Source organism: Schistosoma haematobium, chromosome 6 (assembly GCF_000699445.3).
Source record: "Schistosoma haematobium chromosome 6, whole genome shotgun sequence".
In the NCBI taxonomy this organism is placed as follows: Eukaryota; Metazoa; Platyhelminthes; class Trematoda; order Strigeidida; family Schistosomatidae; genus Schistosoma; species Schistosoma haematobium.
In genome coordinates, this window is record NC_067201.1 from 22,057,226 (window position 1) to 22,076,667 (window position 19,442).

The following is a 19,442-nucleotide window of genomic DNA, read 5'->3' on the forward strand; positions in this document are numbered from 1 at the left end:
AATCAAGTGGAAGAATGCTCTTACGGAGTTGAGAACTCGCAAGTTAAATGGCGAAACTAACCTTACCATTAAGGGTTTTCGGATAGTCAGGTCTTGGAAGTCAATGCTTCCGAGGCCTGTATGGGTAGAACGAATGATTACCAAAACGCCTTAAGTGTGTGCTACACAAACGCTCGTAGTCTTAGAAATACAACGTCCGAGCTAAGTCTGATGGTGGAAGAATTTTGTCCCGGTATAATCGTTGTTACAGAAACTTGGTTCACCGTGATATAGACTGTTCTCCCATCATTGCAGGCTTTATCTGTATTAGAAGTGATAGAGTTTCAAGTCGCAAAGGGGGGGTATAATATTATACGTTAGGGATCACTTTCGTATACAATCAACAATATCGGAGGCTCATATCAGTGGCACATGTGAGGTTGCATGTTGTAAGATTAAATCTAGAAGTGGGTTGGTGACTATAGGGGGAATATACCGTAGTCCGTTTTGTCTTGCTGACAACTTTATCCTAAGACACATCTGTTCTTGGAGTATGGCAGAATGTTGTCTCATCATTGGGGACTTCAATGCACCGCATATCAACTGGATAGAGCTTACAGCTCCAGGTAGTGGTTTCGATAGCGATTTTTTATCTACCGTTATTCAGTGTGCACTTGTACAATGTATCACAAAACCGACACATATTGATTTGCAACATGTTCAGTCACTGCTGGACCTCGCCCTGACCCACGACTGAGAGGATGTCTTTGATATTCAGCACCTTCCCCCCACTAGTGAACAGCGATCACGTTGTACCTCACCTTAAGTTTAGGACACATGGTATACGATTCGTATCTGCTCCACCCCCTCCTACTATCTAGCGAGCTAATATTCCGGCAATCAGAAACTGTGCTATCTCGACTAACTGGTCGGTCGACGCCGATGGATCGATCAAATATGAATGGAATATGTTTGAGGCTACATTCAAGTCCGTAACGTCGCCGTTTATCCCATGGTCAGCACGTAAGCTATCACATTGCCCTCCATGGATTATTAAGGAAACCCGGAATCTGTTAAAGCGTAGGGCACACCTCTGGGACTTATTCTTGTTTACAGGTCATGGATAATTTAAGCGTGAGTTCTGAAAATTCTGTAATATCTGTAAGAAAACTACAGCTAAATCCCGTACTACTTACGAACGACAGTTGGTATATGACGGCCGGACTTGTTCGAAACGATTGTCTTCGTATGTTTAACGGCGAATGAAACGTAATTATGGTATTCTCCCGTTACTGTTACACTAAAACTCAGATTTACTAGCTGAATCAGATCGGGCAAAAGCTAAGACTTTTTCAGACTATTTTAGCGAAGTATACTCTACGTTTATTGTAACAAATACTTGTCCCACTCACACCGAGATACCAGTCATTGAATCTGTACAGGTGACTAAGGAAACTGTCCTTCCGTTGATAACTAACCTCAAACCTTGTAAGATACCGGGCTCTGAGGGGTTGCATCCGCGGCTGCTGTCATCTCTTGCGGACATTATTTCAAAACCGCTTGCGACACTCTTCAACATGTCACTTTCCCTCACTCAATTCTCTAGAGATTGGAAAGATGCTACAGTCAGTCTTATATTTGAAGATGATCAGAGACAGATCGTATCTAACTACTGACCTGTTAGTCTAACCAGCATAGTTGTTAGGTTACTTGAAAAGATAACTCGGGTTAGGTTGTTAAGCCACATAAATTCGCACAATCTGTTAGCTTCTGAGCAACGCGGATTTCATCACAAGCGTTCATGCTTGACTAACTTACTTATTGCGAGGGAGGATTGGACAGCAGCCCTAGATAACGGTCTGTCTGTCGATATGATATTCATAGATTTTAGCAAAGCATTTGACAAGGTTTCACACGTAGGTCTGATGCAGAAGCTCAAGAGCTTCGGAATAATAGGTAATGTACGTAAGTGGATAGGAAACTTCTTATGTGACCGCAGACAGAGAGTGAGGGTCAACGGAATGCTATCCGATTAGAGGCCAGTCAAAAGTGGTGCACCCCATGGCACCATCCTAGGCCCTCTGCTCTTCCTTCTCTACGTTACTGAGTTACCGCTGTTGCTTAGGTCGTCGACATTATTGTTTGCGGATGACGTAAAAATCTGGAGAACAATAGAAAGTGAGGCTGATCATCTGGATCTTCAAGCTGACTTAGGCGACTTAGTTAGATGGGCTCGAGGATGGGGCTTAGAAATCAATTCTAGGAAGAGTGTGCTAATGCATATCGGTCACGGTAATAGTTACCGTTATACTATTGAGGGTAAACCTCTTCCATGTGCTCAAGAACATAAAGACTTAGGAGTAGTAATAAGTCATGATTTAAAAACAACTACGCGTTGCAACGCAGCCGCTGTCAAAGGTTTTCGTGCGTTATGGTCACTTCGCCGAGCGTTCGACTCTTTTGACGAGGAAATGTTTCGAATTTTATATCCCACCTATGTAAGACTTTCGTGCCTATAGGTAACCTTCGTGTCATTGATAGAAGAAACCAGACAAGTAGTGAATAGGTCTTTATTTAGATCTTCGCGTAGTCACAGTGAAGCGTGAGATTATTTGTTCAGACAAACAAAGCCTCTCAACATTCAATATAAAATAATAGGAAATATAACGCCTATACAAAATAAAGAAGTGAATGAATACTTGATCTACACTGTTTTGGCATATGCCTGGTTGTTTGAGGTCAACTCTTAACCAACCAACCTAAGCTGTTACAAGACCACATTTAGAGTGGTGTATCCAAGCCGCAACCCCGTGTCTGGTAAAGGATACTAACTTACTTGAGTGTGTCCAGCGTGTGGGAACGAAATTAGTGAAGGGTCTTTCTAAACTCCCTTGCGATGAGCGTTTAAAATGCTTAAACCTTTTCCCCTTGTCGTATCGTAGGATGCGAGGTGACCTCGTATCTTTACTTATGATTTAGGTGTTAATATGTCTTATCTTTGTGTTCGCTACAGCACTAATAATCCCCGAGGTCATAGCAAGAAGGTTCATAAACCGCGATCTAAGAAACTTAAAGTGGAGTCTCTTTTTTCTCATCGGGTAGTCAGTGATTGGAACGCCTTACCTGAACAAGTGGTATCAGCCCTATCAGTGAATATTTTCAAGGAGAAGCTGGACCTTCACTGGTAGGAAATCTGTCAGTATTAACACAGGTTCACCAACCTATTATCCTTATTACTGAGGGGTGGAGACTGAAGTTTGGAAAGGACAGGAGGCTTGATGGCCTGTGTTAGTCCTGGCAATTGTGATCTCTCAGTTGATCCAGCTTTCTTTCGAAAGAGTCGACGGATGGAGCCTCAACCACGTGCTGAGGTAATGAATTCCACTCGATGATTCGATGGGAAAGTCGATAGTCAGCTGACAAGTAATTTGTTCTGGGCTTGTGAACTTTTTTGGAGTGTCCTCGTAACTTCTCTGTTTTGGAAGATAAGAAAAATAAGGGCATTTCAGGTGCAAATTTATCACTAAGCAATTTGAGATACCGATTCATGTAATAGTCCTCGATTTCGCAAAAGGCCCTTTAAACAGTATCTAATGTAATTTTTATAGCAAATGTCTCAAAGATGCGTTTATTTAGGCTCACAAAATACCTAGAAAATGGAATGTTTCATGTCAGAGTAAACGGAAGGTCCCAACATCAGGAGTATCACGAAGAACAAACTTAGACCCACTGTTGTTCTTGATCTTTAAAATTAGCTCGGTGACAACGACGTACGGAGTCAATGTAAAGATCTGAGAATTCACACAAGGCAAAGAGGATATACTTGAGCTTCGAAACACACACTAAAACGATCGGTGAATATTCAGTAAACAATTGGTTACAATTGAACCTGCTGAAGTGTCGTGTCATGAGAATTCTGCCTTATTTAACTAATCAATTACACCCTCAATGAAATCCGCTTTCGATCGTCTCTTCAGAGAGTGATTTTGGGCTTACAACCTCGGAAAGTCGATGAAGCCAAAGCAAACTCAACACTTGATATTATGGGAAAACAACTTGGCTCAATCATCATAGATTTGTTCCTAAAACCGTTCGAAACGTACCCATGGCCCCCACTTTCAAGTTAATAACGTCGATCCACCCCCTCTCTTCCAAAGAGATCTCTTGGACCAGGTACAGAGCGAAAGCTTCTTTTATTCCGTTCACAACCATTTGAAAACATTCACTGAAACTACAAGTTATACGAACTGACTAAAATCAGCACAGTAAAGTGTTTAGACTGCCCCCAGTTGCACTTAATCAAATACCTTGAACCGCACCAAAACAAAAAGAAATGAAAGCAAAGAAATCAATTGGTTTATACAAGCTCATGACAAAGATATTGAACTATGGAATTCTGTGTGAGATTCATCGAATGACCAGTAACTGAAATGGCATACACAAACAAGTGAGTTCGGCCCCATCAGTGAGCATATTTAAGAACAAGTCGGGTCTTCACTGGGAAATAAGCTTCAAGGAACAATATAGGTTCAGCGACCTACTATCCTTGTAACTGGAGCGCATTTTTGGCCAGTTTGACGGAAGAACTTTCCACACAATCTTCAATAGTTTCATCCGTCCCCATTTAGAGTACGGAAATATAGTACTCCCCCCTCACTCCAAAAGGACAAGGTCACTTTGGAGCGTATCCAACGGCGAGCCACGAAATCAGTTCGAGGACTCAAATCTAAGCCTTACGAAGAACGCCTCCGTTCACTAGACCTTTACCCACTAGAATATAGGCGTCTTAGAGGTGATTTATTAATGGCTTATAGTATTCTTAACACTTCTGGACATCCTCTTAAACACCTACTTAAGCTTAGTTCGAATAATAACCTAAGGGGTAACACCCAGAAACTGGAAACACAACATAGCAAGACGGAATGTAGACACAACTTCTACTCCTTAAGAGTTGTCAAAAGCTGGAATTCGCTGCCGGCTGAGCTAGTCCAAGCGACTTCTCAGGAGTCCTTCAAGAGGCAACTTGACCTATTCTTAAGGACCAAGGACAGCATCACACTATGATTTACCAATTTCTTTTCCTCTTTTATTGTTAACATACCTAGGTTCCTGCCTGGAGGATTTCGTGATCCCCTGCTACTAGACACGGAAGCCTGTTAAGCGAAAGCTTCTTCTATTCCGTCCACAACCATTTGAACCATTTGAACCATTTGAAGCGGCTAATTTGCCCTGCTCGTTACGGTGTATTGCCTTCTCGAGACTACTGTTCCTAGTTGTTTTTACCGTTCTGTAGCTCTTAGTAGTGTTCTATGAATAATTTTTTGTATCTAACTTGTATCGGCTGGATTAAAGCATCTCTGATCTTTCAGAAAATAGAATTCAATCTATTTTTCCTTAATTTTATAACATTTCATTACTTCACTCGAGCATCATCCTCAGCTTCCGTTCATTCGTTTTGTCAGTTGTGTTCGATCATTTTGCACATCAAAGGAACTGGGTTTTTGTAACTAGGGTAAAGCGCTAGGCTAGTTACTTGTTATAATTAAAGAAAGACCAATATACACCACTATTAAATCGAAACTATCTGAAAAGTAGACTGAGTTTATGTCTACCTTACTTATTTTGTCAATATTAGTACTGGAATAAATTAGAATGTACAATACTTGGCATAAATTGATCAATCACTTAATCCATGTATACAATTCACAACATCAATAGATTAGACTGTTTTTAATAGAGGGGTGAAGATGTATAGCACAGAGAAGCTCCACCATTAGACTGCTTTGAATAAAAATTACTGTCAAGTCACTGGATTATAAATTTTCTCTTGGCTAACAGTTTCTTATGAATTACTATCATCCTTGATGCTGTGTATTTTCTAGAAAAGGTTCAATGCAATTTCGCAAAGTAATTTGTTACAGTTATGCACATATTCAACCGACTCTAATCTCCAGTTCATTTCGCAATCTGTCGACTTCATCACAATTATTCAAACACCAGCAGCAAAGATATCGTGAGGCTAAAGTAACTGTAAATGAAAAGTCGAAGAGTAGACGAGATGCTGCTCGTGAACTATTGATGAAAACAAATAGGACGAAGTGGGAGCAGGAAATGGCTCAATTAAATATTTTGAAAGGTCGAATTCCAACTTCCGATACTTACTTAATATCTGAATTTGAGCCGAAAAAATACAGTTTGTCAGAAGCTGTTGAGCTACTGCGTGAAAGTGCCCAGCCGGATATGTATGATTGTATGGATAATCCAGTTCGAGTTAAGGTATGACGTTTTTGCAACCTTTCTATATTCTAAGTTACGTCAGAATTCTTTTCAGAGCTATGAATATTATTGTGCGTAGACCACTTATTGTGTTACAAAACTAAAACTTGGGACTAGGTATATGTCAAGTTATCTTCATAGCTTGGATTTCAACATCTAGACCATATTTTCATCTACAATGCTAACTAGTTAGTGTAGTCGTAGAGACCGACTTACTGTCTGGTTTTGTGTATCCAATGTTTCAACTAGACTATCTAGGTCCCGCTATTTTGAACCTAAATTCACTTCTCATCCGGCCTTCAAGATCATTTGAACCATTAAAAAAATACTTCTCTTCACATAACATATTTTATCAGTAAAGTCTGTAGTTAGGCGAAGCTTTTTTAACCTAATCACTTATAAATGTTAGTGTAATTTAGAATGTGGATTTCTTTACATTAAGTCTTAATGAGTTTTAAAATTTCTTGTAACTGATTGACTAATAAATATATGAATGTATATTTTATATTAATCGAATCTGTCTATACATTTAATAAGAAGTCTGTTGTTGAGTTCATCCCGAATAGTGACTCAGTGATTTGGGTGTTCGACTGTCTGTCACTAAGTTATAGGTTCAAATTTCCCTCCATCGACTTCGATCTGGGAAACCGGGTAGAGTCATTAGCCCTTGCACTTAAAGTGTAGCTCATACACAGGTACCTGGGGTTTGAATGAACTTAATTTGATTACACTGAAGTATTGACTTACAATCTTTTGCATAATTTATACGGAAACAAACTTTGGCGGGAGTGGTTTTGTCTTTTTATAGAGCAATGATCACATATTCATTGTTATCATTTCATTTAAAGGGTCCTAATTTTTCATTACACGTTATTTCATAACACATCTTGCATAATCTGCGAAATACCAAGGGTTTTTTTAGTTCTCATCATACTATCAGGTTTATACCTTAGTAACTTCCACATACATTATATTACATATAAAACTAGGTACTTCAATGGCTTCAGTGTACGGTGTTAGAACTATTTCATCCTGATATATGTACATACAATTTTTGTCTTTCTGTGAGGTATATGTATTTTTGTACTCACGTTTTATTCTATAAGGGGCCGATTATTTTCCAAATTATTTTGAAGTTTCCACTCCTAGTAAACCAGTCACCATTTCAGTCTTCAACAAACAATACATCAATAGCAAAACTTCTCAAAGTTCTATGTTAAGTTACTTACTGTCTACTCAAAGTTGCACTGGTAACGCTAAATGATTCTATATTACAGAACCAATAAATAACTGCTTTAGAAATTCCTTCAGTCAGTCATATACAACGTAGAATATGGCATATATATGCATTAGTTCCAGTTGCTACACCACATTAGTACAGAGGGGAAATTATTAAAATAAATAATAGGTTATCAGAAGTGGTATTAACACTTCCGATATCAATAACAGTGAAAAATATTACTTATAGAAAGAAGAAGTATGGGAAAATTCCTCAACTCGGAATCTAAGGGTAGACATAGAGTTAATGTAGCTGTTTCATTGCGAACGATTCTGAGTCACACCACTCAACGAGAATCGCGCAGACCCCAGACACGTAGTCTGTACCTGTTAACATGGCTCAGTTTAGTAGTCACTAAATTTATGGGTTGATACTTCTCCTTGTTTTGTCCTCCCTAAGCTTTCTTCCAGCGTAATCCTACACCGGTTTGGCATGCTTAACAAACGCTCTAACCACCCCAGTTGGTGAAGATTCACTACATCATCAACCGACTTACCATATTTGCCTAGTACATTATGCTTAACCTCGACATTGCTTACCCGATGTTCCCGAAATACACGAGCAATGTTTGGAAAGCACCCGTGATCACGCATCGATGAACTGTTACTTTCATCCATTTTGAATGGCTATGTCTCATATTCATAGAGTATAACGGAGTGGGTTGTAAATCAATTCTTTGGTTTACATACGGACGTCTCACCTAGGCAAATCTATGCAATATTTCGTTAGACACCAAATCCCCAGTGCCTACGAGACTACTCAGGATTTAAAAATGTTACACAAGCTAGAAATTTGGATGTCAAAAAAGCTGTTAATTGGATTAGTATTTATAAGTAGGAAGTAATAATAATCACAGACCATGAAAACACAATAAATGAATGAATTAATGCATGCTAAGAATGTTTATAATAATCATGGTTTTCTCCCCTTTATTATTCGAGGAATACTTTATCAATTAGGTCTCCTTGACAAAGATTTACTTGAAGAGAGTCGTTTTCTTCTGCATGTTATCTGCATATACAATCGTAAACATTTCAAAAATTTCCTGACCGTTTTTTCCTAGTTTCATGAACAACCTTATAAGAATCGTTCGCTTATTTATTGGGCATTTATGTGTTCTATCATTGTTCTCACAATAATAGTCATCGGAACTAGAGGCAGCTGTATTTTGGAATATCATCGTTTTCTCAATAGGATTATGTTTTCCTAATCGAATTCACTTTCTATAATCAGCATCTTTTGTGAACTTCATAGGTTGGCATGTTGTTAAAATATCCCGAATGAGCATAAACTGTGTACCCAATTTAAAAATATATGTAGACCTTTAATATAGTTCTATTTTTACTCTCACTATTCATGGTATGATGGTAGATAAGTGCTTAAGTCAACTCACCCTTCAACATCAGTTTTATTAGGTAGGTGCGAATCTACATTCCACATACATCAGTGTTTAAGCAACCAGTTCATATCACTCTAGATGTGATCACATGTAAATATCATAATTCAAAGTTGGTTATACCTTAAGAAATCTCTACCTTTGGTAACTGAGTTACATTACTTCCTTATTATACAGTAACGATCCAATAAGTTTACCCATTTAAAGTTGTAAATTTTATGGTTGTATTGTTTTCTGTATTCCATGGGGTTCACACACACAGGTTACGCTCAATATGTGTACAAAGAAGAAGACAAGGTTCATACCGAAATTTGAAAGTAATCTCGTTCTACCAAATATATTAGATTTTATGCCTGCTCGTCGAGTATTGGTCATATGTCAAGTAAGTTAAATGAGAAACTCACATATAAAAGTAACTTTTGTGTTGATAAAAACCGGGGGGGGGGTATGAACTAACTTTGTTAGTTAGGTGTTAATTTAGTTGGAGGTTGAACTAATTATGGTTGCTTTGTGCTCCAATCGTTTATTTGTTGAATAATCTACTCTCTTGGCTAGTAACAATCTTGTATTTGATCTCAACTAGAGCCCCTAAATATCCTGATACCTCCGACCGTGGGGAGAATCAGCTCTTCCTCTCGAGGTCCTCTCACATGGCCACTCGTATACAGCCACTCCTAGGGAAGTCCTGCTCAGTGCCTTCTCGTGGTGAGGGTGTTGTTTACAAAATTGAGAGGAAAAAAAGCGAATATCCGGAGATCTAACCAGGTTGATGGACTCACCTAGGGGGGTTGGAAAACACTGACTCCGAACCTATTTTGCACATGGTCTTCAGAATCCTGAGGGAACAAATGGCGTATAAACTTATTTTTGGTGATCGGCTACCATGGGACTGCATCTCCTAACGTTGCTCAACTGACTTGTGGATTAGACCTCGGGATGAAAGGCTCCGGGTGTGTGACCCCCTAAGAAAACCACCTGTTTCGGTTTGGGCTCCCGAGCAATATTTCAACCCTTACACAAGTCGAATAACGAAGTGTGGCGCATAAATATTTGGTACTTTCTTGTACCAATGTTTACGTGTTTAAATAAATAAATGAAATAGAGTTTGTACCATCACATTCACTGCATACACTATCATTATATTACATAATTACTGTCACTTCTTTTACCGGATATTATGTTAGTAGGTCAGTTCCACGATTATCTTTTCCAATCCATTTTAGTGGTTAATACCCTTCTATTTTGTTTGTTTGTTATTTACATCATTCCATTTCATTGTTTGATTACTTCACCAATCATATTGTTGTAATATCTGTAGTTCACATCATAAACTGACAAAGTCATGAATGTCCTATATTAGAAAGAAACAGGAGTTTAATGCTGTTTATCCTATTCTTTTTCAATGATTACCCAAAAAATCTCAAATTGTTATGAAACATCATTTATAAGTTGACATTGTCGGTTTGCTTCTTGACTAAATACATGATTTTTAATTGTACACAATTATTATTATTACTACTACTGTTACTACTATTATCAGAATTCAGATGATCGTGAGGCATATTTAACTGCTGGTGCTTATGATGCTGGTGGATCAGCACTTATCCAACGTATAAGTCAAGGTCACTACCATTGGGGTGAATATGATACTGTTGTCGCTCATCAAAGTTGGGAAAGTCAGGTGACAAAATTACGACATATTTTAAAAGAAAGATTACCGACAATAAAAAATGGTAAGAATTTTCATCTTTCTTGTGACATAATTTCAAATATGATGTTGTTTTTAAACAGTTTTCACTGTTTGTTGTATTGTATTATCAAGCTTCTTGATGGATCTATGTAGTTTTAATTGAGATCATGAACCGATTGATGTTAGACCACCAATGGAAACCTGGAAGCACTGGACGGCCGTTTCGTCCTACTGTGGGACTCCTCAGCAGTGCGCATCCACGATCCCGTTCGTGGGATTGGAACCTGAGACTTGTCGGTTTCGCGTGCAAACGCTCAACCTCTAGACCACTGAGGTGGCCGGCATCCAACGGTGTTAATGTCTAACCTCAACCAGTTCGCGAAATCGCGCGACCATTTTCCATTTTATTGAGGTATATACTTGTCTCTACCCGACACGGATTTGTGTAGGTTGAACAAGTAATATATAGCAGTATTGTTTGAATAATATTTTTTGGAATAATAGGTGACACTATAATTTCCTGGCGACCTTAAGAATGTCCAGTTACTTACTAATGTTAAATGAGGGTTTTAAATTAGTGTGAAGAATTAAGATTAGGATTTGTAGTTGGACGTTAAGGTTCATTGTCACAAACTGACATCAGCAATAATTCCAAAATGCTACTTAACCATATGGATGGGTAAATTTCTCGCCAAAATTAAGCACCTGTCTCAAATCTGATTTGTTCGCCCATAAATTATCGTCTCACCAAACAACTGAGTAGCTCTTAAAATCCTGAATTCAAAACGCAATAAGATACTATTACTTTTGGCAATATAAGTAAATGTATTTTACAAACCTCAATTCATGAGGTCTGTGAGGTACTCATATGTGTCAAGATTCAATCAGAGAAAAGGTACTTCCTACATTGATTACGTAATAATTATTTCTGAAATAAACGTACGACAAATTAGGTAGCTTTGTCAATCCAACAATATGAACTAACAAATTGAAATGAGAACGTTTTTTCCTTTGCTGTAAATAATAATCCGATTAATTAGGTCAAAAGTATTATCCCACTGTGATTTTATCGCTTTTCACCGATGTTTTATAAATAAACACTGTTTCCTGATTGTCTGATAACTCACTTCAAGATTGTCAGTATCTAGTTTACTTTTACCCAACAACAGTGAGATAGGTTCTGTGTTCGAAAATGAATAACAATTGCCTGAGTTACTGAATATTAGTAAGTAGTATAATTAATGCACAAAAGGAATGAAGATGGAAAAGGATTGAGGGTGATATATTTGCAAACAAAATGAAGAGCTATTACCAACATTGCAATCTATTATTAATTATATTTTATCAATTAAAAGTGGATAACTATTGGGGAACAAACTTATTGATCGACTTTACTCAATCTGTGAGTTTAGTTAAACCACAGTTGTTTTCCTGAAAAGAACATGAATGACAAGTTAACCGGGGTATTATTCTCCATTGAATGTTAAAAGAAGGCTAAACATAGGCATCGTTAACAAGAGCATATCTTTCAGCCAATGTAGTCGTAGTGTGAATAACAATATGTTCCTTTGAGCACTCGAATATCGTTAAGTATCTTTCTTATCTTACTTCCAGTTTTCATGATGATGATGATGATGATGATGATGATGATGAGATTATTGAATTTCATTGGAATCAAGAATCAATCAATGCTAGACCACCATTGAGAACCTGAAAACACTGGACGGCCGTTTCACCCCAGTATAGTGGTGGTCTAACATTGATCGGTTCATGGTTTCAATGAAATTACTTCCAATTGCTTGTATAAGTTTATGTGTATTTACCAAGGTAATTGGTTTGGTAGGGTCGAAAGTAAAGCCTAGCGTAGTATTCTACCAAGTCCTTACTTAAGAAGAAGGAAATCCCTCAGCAATGAAATTTCTAAGCAGCTCGGTAACATCAGATAGCTCAAAGTGATTTCGAATCCCGGTTGTGTCTTATTGCCTGTGTTGGATGTATACGAGATATGAGTTGGTGATGTGCAGTATATGTTAGTATATATATGGAGCCAGGCCAACATAGTATTCGGCGCAGTAGGTAGCGCATTCGGCCACCAGGGGTGAGGATGTTAATAGCTGGCTGGTGGACTGGGCCCGCCCACGTCGACTGGGTAGAGGAAAACTCCCAAGCCTTGTCCAGCCGACTGCGACCACATTGGCTCGGCACCAATTTGGCAGATAGCGGCTCCCTCTTCATTGCTCTCTCATTCTCTATATCCTCCCTTGCACACACAATACACTTATTCACATTGTCTTTAACTTTATTACACTCAATCCAGTCATTATCCCAATATAATACACACATCAATTATTTCCATTTCCATCTGTCCTTCCATCCAGTCATCCAATCAGTCCGCATCAATTCCACTTCAGTTTTACCACATTTTATCAAACACTCGCCCAATCGTTCCACATACTCGTCACATCCTGCTTATCTCTTCACTTTACGATGACTATCTTCTCACTCATAGCGTGCATAAAGTATTGAATTGGTCGATCAGCTGGAAGCTGTCATATATCCATTTTATTATGGCCAACAAGTTTATCATACATACTACGAATCACTATCACCAGTGATATGTTGATTTTGCATGGATATTTTAGAAAAGGAATGAATGTCCCCTGAAAATGGTGTATCGGTTTATTGATTAGATTTAAACTGAAATACCGATGATTGCACTAACTTGTATTCTTAACTGTAGTACGTGAAACTTGCTTGTTGAGTGAACATTAACTTTACTGCTGGATGATGATGATAAATAAGTGAATATTTGGTGAAAAGATTCCGACATAAATTTACCTTGTTGAGGTATCCTGCATCGTTGTATCTCAACCGTAGCTGCCACCTTGACTTACGAAGTAGTGGGGCTTACTTATCATGATGAACATATCAAGTTTTATTGGCTGAAATATTTGTTTGTTTGGGCCCAACCATAACTGACAGGTCGATTGAATAGCGGCAAGGCTAAAAACACCAAACATTAGGTCCGGAGACGAAGTCTTATTGCTGACCGTACAAGGATGTGACAACAGTATGGTGTTTCCTTCATATAATTAGCATCCATAACAACGCCACCTTAACACAATGGCATGAATGGGTTAGGAGAGGTCAGCGTTGTCATATCTCACCTTGCGTCACAGATATCCTTCGCGTGTTTTAAGGCTTTTGAAATGTGGAACTAACGCATCATGAACCTCTCTCAAGATTCCATATGTGATCTGCATTAAGCAGTTGTCTCTTTGGCTTAACAGTTACTCTCTTAAATCATCAAGACCACAACTAATTCAGTTTCCCTCTCAAGGTAACTCAAGAGGATGTATTCCTCCGCGATTTTGGCGACCGGGTAGTAACATTCGCCCTCATATCCTTAACAACACTCGAGATCACTGACTGATCACTACACCTGCCTCTTTGGCACAATAAATTTTAACATCGGTTATCCAGTGGTTATGATATTTGACTTTCAGCCACTACTCTTAAATTTCCAACCCCACTCTACTTTGATTTAGGCAGTTACCATTTTCAATCAAGGAAAGTTTTTGCTTGTTGTCAAGCGTTCAATAAGTTGACTGTCTTATTAAAGAAAAATCTTTATTCATGTATATGTATGTATTTAGGTAGATTTGGTGAAGATATGATGAAACTGATGTCAATCCATTCGAATAGTATTCAACTGGAATCAACCTCCATTGATGGTGTTCCTGAAATTGGATTACTGGATATAATTTTGGGTCAGGTATTAACCTATTTCATTATATTATTATTATTATTACTATTATCATTATTAAAAAAATCATTTTTTCAAACTCACATAACAGTCCCCTATGATGTCATATCATTCATTCTATAGTTATGTGAGATCAACACCAACCGAGGATGTGCGCTATTGCATGGATATTAATTTTCATCAAGTTATGAATCTTCATTAACGGATGTAGCTAAAATATGTGTTGCATTTATCTAATGTCAGCCTATGTCTACACATAATGTCAACTGTACTGTAATGAATACGTTGAAAAAAGCCAGGAGCGGCCAAACGAAGTTAATGTGATCAGCCTATGAATTTTATTGACTCCTGATATGAAACCATGTGAGTTCTGATCTATTGGAAAAAAAATAGTTAGAAACCCTTAGGCGATGTGGTTCACAGTTGGTTGTAGCGTGTTATGTAACAGGTAATTTGTCTCTTTTTGTCTATCCATCAAGAGTTTCAATATTACTCCACACTTTTTATTTCACGAGAATGTACTATAAAGTACTATTGAAATCCAGAAAGCACTACTCAGGTGTTTTGTCGTATTGCGAGGCTCCTAGGCATTGGGCACCTACGACCTTATCTGAAATCAAAATGAGGATCTTTAGGTTTAGAGAATTTCTTGAGTATTTTTCTAACATCCATTAACAACTGTTAAAGGTTAGTCTCTGTAATTATTGGACAAATCTTGTATACATTCTTGTAGAGTTTACAAAGAGGTTTATGTATTTTTGTTATTGATGATTTACACATTCTGACTGTGCTAATGTGATATGGCAACTCGAACTGATGTACATACGTACAAAGTTCTACGTTGTTACTGACTGACTGACATTCTGAGTACTGGATTTCATTACTTTATATGTTTCATTTCTTTGAATATCAATAGTCTACTTCTTTAAATCTTGTATTAATTCTTCCAGCTCTCATGGGATTTTAATCGACTAGAAGAGAATTTACGTAGTTATTTGGAATGTATTGAATCACAAAAGTCATCTAGAATCATAAGTAAGAGATGAATAGATTATATTGTTTTACCTTACGTTTTGTATTCGATGTAAAAAGATAAATTTAATTGTTTAAAGTCTTGCTTGATCACTGCCTTCTCGTGGCGGGGGTGTTGTTCACGAAATTGAGAGGACGAAAAGCGAATGTCCGGCGCTTTAACCGTATCCCTAACCAATGGTGCATATGGGCTCCAGTATCCTGCGGGAACAAATGGCGTATGAACCAATCGTTGGTCACCGGCTACCATGGGACTGCATCTCCTCACAATGCTCCACTGCCTTGTGGGTTAGACCTTCAGGTCGAAGGCTCGGGGAGTGGCCCCTAAGGAAACCACCTGCTTCGGTCTAGACACCCGGGCAGTATCCCAGCCCCCACACAAATTGAATGATTTATGTGGCGCATATCTATTTGGTGCCTCCTTGTACCAATGTTTATGTGTTTAAATAAATAAATAGAAAATATGAAGAATTCAGGAGATTAAAATTTTGGAGATCACAAAGAGTGGGATTCATCACCAAGAGATTTATCTGTATTGTGCATATTTCTCATATCCAAATGTCTAGTTTCATGAGTCATTTAATAGATTTCATAATATTACTACTTATTAAAGACAATGAATGTTGGTAAATAATAAACATCTATTTTGGCCTAGTTCAAGATTTGTTCGGCTGATGAAGTAAATAATGAACCTTCATCAACTGAAGTATCGTCAACCACTGCCTACTTCGACATGCTATGTTTACTGGTGTAAAAGTAGATTAAAGGAAAGCTAATGGCGAGTAAAGTAAAATGTGGTATGAAGTTCATGAAGTCGTTGATCATTGAACAGAGTTGTGTTGATAGGCTTAAACTATCTGGTTGAACTCTGCGCTCTTGTGAACGATCCCAGTGACATTTATTATTTATTTATTTTAACACATAGATATTGGTACAAGGAGGCACCAAATACATATGCGCCACACAAATATCATTCGATATGTGTGAGGGCTGTGATACTACCCGGGTGCCCAAACCGAAGCAGGTGGTTTTCTTAGGGGGCCACACCCCGAGCCTCCGACCTGAAGGTCTGATCCACAAGGCAGTGGAGCATTGTGAGGAGATGCAGTCCCATGGTAGCCGGTGACCAACGATTGGTTCATACGCCATTTGTTCCCGCAGGATACTGGAGCCCATATGCACCATTGGTTAGGGATACGGTTAAAGCGCCGGACATTCGCTTTTCGTCCTCTCATTTTCATGAACAACACCCCCGGTGAGAGAAGGCAGTGAGTAGGACTTCCCTGACAGAGGCTATATACGCGTGGCCATGTGAGAGCATTTCGAGAGGGAGAGCGAACTCTCCCCACTCTCGGCCGTACCAGGGCATTTGGGGTCATCCCAGTGACAATTCAGTATTAACTCCAACCCAATTAGTAATTTTCAAATAGGAGAGTCTATAATGTGTTTATGTATTTCTTTAATACTCTTTTCAATTACAAACCTCTTGGTTAATCGAGTTGAATGATGCATTAAAGTTATGAAATACAACAACCTCTAATCTCTTACATGAATTATGAGTGCTATTATTCCGCTTTGTAAGTGTTAAAATCTCCGATGCAGTCTTGGTAGTAAAATTGTGTGTGCATAGTGATCGAGTATGTGAGTATGTGATCTAATCCTAATTATTAATCAAAATAGATGTACAATCAATATATAAACCAGTGTATTTTAAACTATTAGGATTCGTCGTCGTCGTCATAGTGTTTTGGTGCTAATAAATCTCCACTTATACCAGTCTTGTGTTCTTACTTTCACATCGTGGGAATTGCCGAGGTCCGTCCTTCCGAGTATAAGTGATCAGCGTTTTTTTCCGGCACAGCAATCAGCGACGACTAAATATAACAACATAACACTATCCTAATTTTGTAAATATGTATATATATATATATATATATATATATATATATATATATATATATATACTTCACTTGTGTTTCTGTAAAACATTCATATCATTACTGTATGTGTTTCTTTCTTCTTTTTTTTTTGTTGCGAAAAAAATCCTTCTACAGATGAGTTCATTCAATCCGGTGAAATTCATTGTCCACCAACTGGTGAACGTTTTATTTTAGATATTTCACAATATTGTTCTCTTGGTAACAAATCTAAAGCAAATCAACTTGTTGATGAAGGTGAAGAAGAAGAAGAAGATGATGATCATGATCATGATGATATAATTGATATGATGAGTATACAAATAGAAAAACAACAAAATACAAATGAACTTGATATTTGAACCTCTTGTTATTAACTAATTAACACCTAATGTACATGTACATATTATTATTAAAATACACTGATTTCCCAATTCTATTCGGTTTCTTTATCTTAAAGACTATTTAAAGAACCAATATGATGTTATCAAGTTTATTTCATCATCTGGAAATTTTCTACAGATGGTTATTTTATTTATTTATTTATTTATTTGAACACATAAATATTGATACAAAGGGGCATCGGATACATATGAACCACACAAGTGTGTAAGGTGTGATACTGCTCGAACTCCCAAACTGAAGCAGGTGGTTTTCTTTTAGGGGTCACATCCGGAGCCTTCAACCTGAAGGTCTGATCCACAAGATAGTGGAGCAACGTCAGATGATGCATTCTCATGGTAGCTGGTGACCAACACTTGGTTCATACACTATTCGTTCCATCAGGATCATGAAGCCCATGTGAACCATTAGTTTAGAATAAGTGTTTTCCAGTCCTCCTAGGTGAATCCTTCATATCCACCAAGCTGGTTAAAGCGCCGGACATTCGCTTTTCGTCCTCTCAATTTCGTAAACAACACGCTCACCGTGAGAAGGCAGTGAGTAGGACTTGCCTGTCAGTGGTTGTATGCACGTGGCCATGTCAGAGCATTTCGAGAGAGAGAGAGAGAGAGAGAGAGAGAGAGAGAGAGAAAGAGAAAGAGCTGACTCTCCCCACTCTCGGCCGTACCATGGCATTTAGGGGCAAGTGGGAAATATCAAAAGCGGAAATCATAGAATGTACCAAAGAATAATCCAGTGTATAATAATGATTTATGTATTCGGTTGTTTCAATCATAATTGTCTATATGAATACTGGTAGTATTATCCAATTGTTCAAAGTAAGTGTATACAGGTGTAAACTGTTAGTTCACTAATTGAAAATTATATATTTTGCTTATCAGTCTTATCATTCTTCATTATCATATAGAAATTTGAGATCATAATCAACAGTCTTTATGCTTAGAGCATACAACTAAAGATCGTTTCAAACCAAAACATTTTTATTTTAGTATCATTATCAAAAGAGGAACTATTAAGATGAGTTGTTAAGTACAAGGCAAACAATCTAAGTTAATTGGAAAATAAAGCAAGCTAATTCATGTGTTACATACACTAAGCTACTGCTCAATAATGCGATAAAATGGTATATTTGAAGTAAGAAGATTTTATGAAAGGATTTAGAAGTTTGGATTGATGTTTCAACTCCAGTTACTGTTGTGACTTGTGGACTGCAGATTAGAGTGCAGCGTATTATCGATCGGATCAATGACACGTACGAACGATCTAGAGTCCTGATTGATCCCGCTTCCCTGTCTAGCCCAACCAGTTGAGTCCAGAACGCAAGTCTCAGCCTCTAAGATATGAATCATTGTATTTCAAGCATACTCTGTTTATATACCAATCAAGCAGACCACATCGTACCATAAAACAGAAAACAACATTTGACACGTGAAATAAGTATTGACCAGTAGGAAAATGACACGTGAAACAAATATTGACCAATAGGAAAATGATACCATCTCAAGTCCAAGAATAGCATTAAACTTAACAGAATAATTTCTTGGGATATTTCCTTGAATATCCCAACAGTTACTACCTATAAAATAGAACTAAATTATAAACGGGGTGGGGGAACACTAGTTTTGTGACTGGTTTCCATATATATCTTAGTAACCTGTTGTTATATCTGTCGTGCTTAGTGAAAACACAAAAAACTACTGTTATGA

The 19,442-nt window shown here is 37.8% G+C and overlaps 1 protein-coding gene across 1 annotated transcript; it reads left to right on the forward strand.

Annotated features, from left to right (window-relative positions):
- Window positions 1-5,871: 5,871 nt before the first annotated feature.
- MRPL1 (mitochondrial 54S ribosomal protein mrpl1) lies at window positions 5,872-18,256 on the forward strand (the record flags this gene model as incomplete). The annotated part of the gene is made up of 6 exons (XM_012937658.3): window positions 5,872-6,255; window positions 9,193-9,312; window positions 10,471-10,663; window positions 14,277-14,395; window positions 15,337-15,421; window positions 17,473-18,256. The coding sequence occupies 6 exons, from the start codon at window positions 5,872-5,874 to the stop codon at window positions 17,694-17,696; spliced, it is 1,125 nt and encodes a 374-aa protein (XP_012793112.1). The 3' UTR covers window positions 17,697-18,256.
- Between the last annotated feature and the right edge of the window lie 1,186 nt (window positions 18,257-19,442).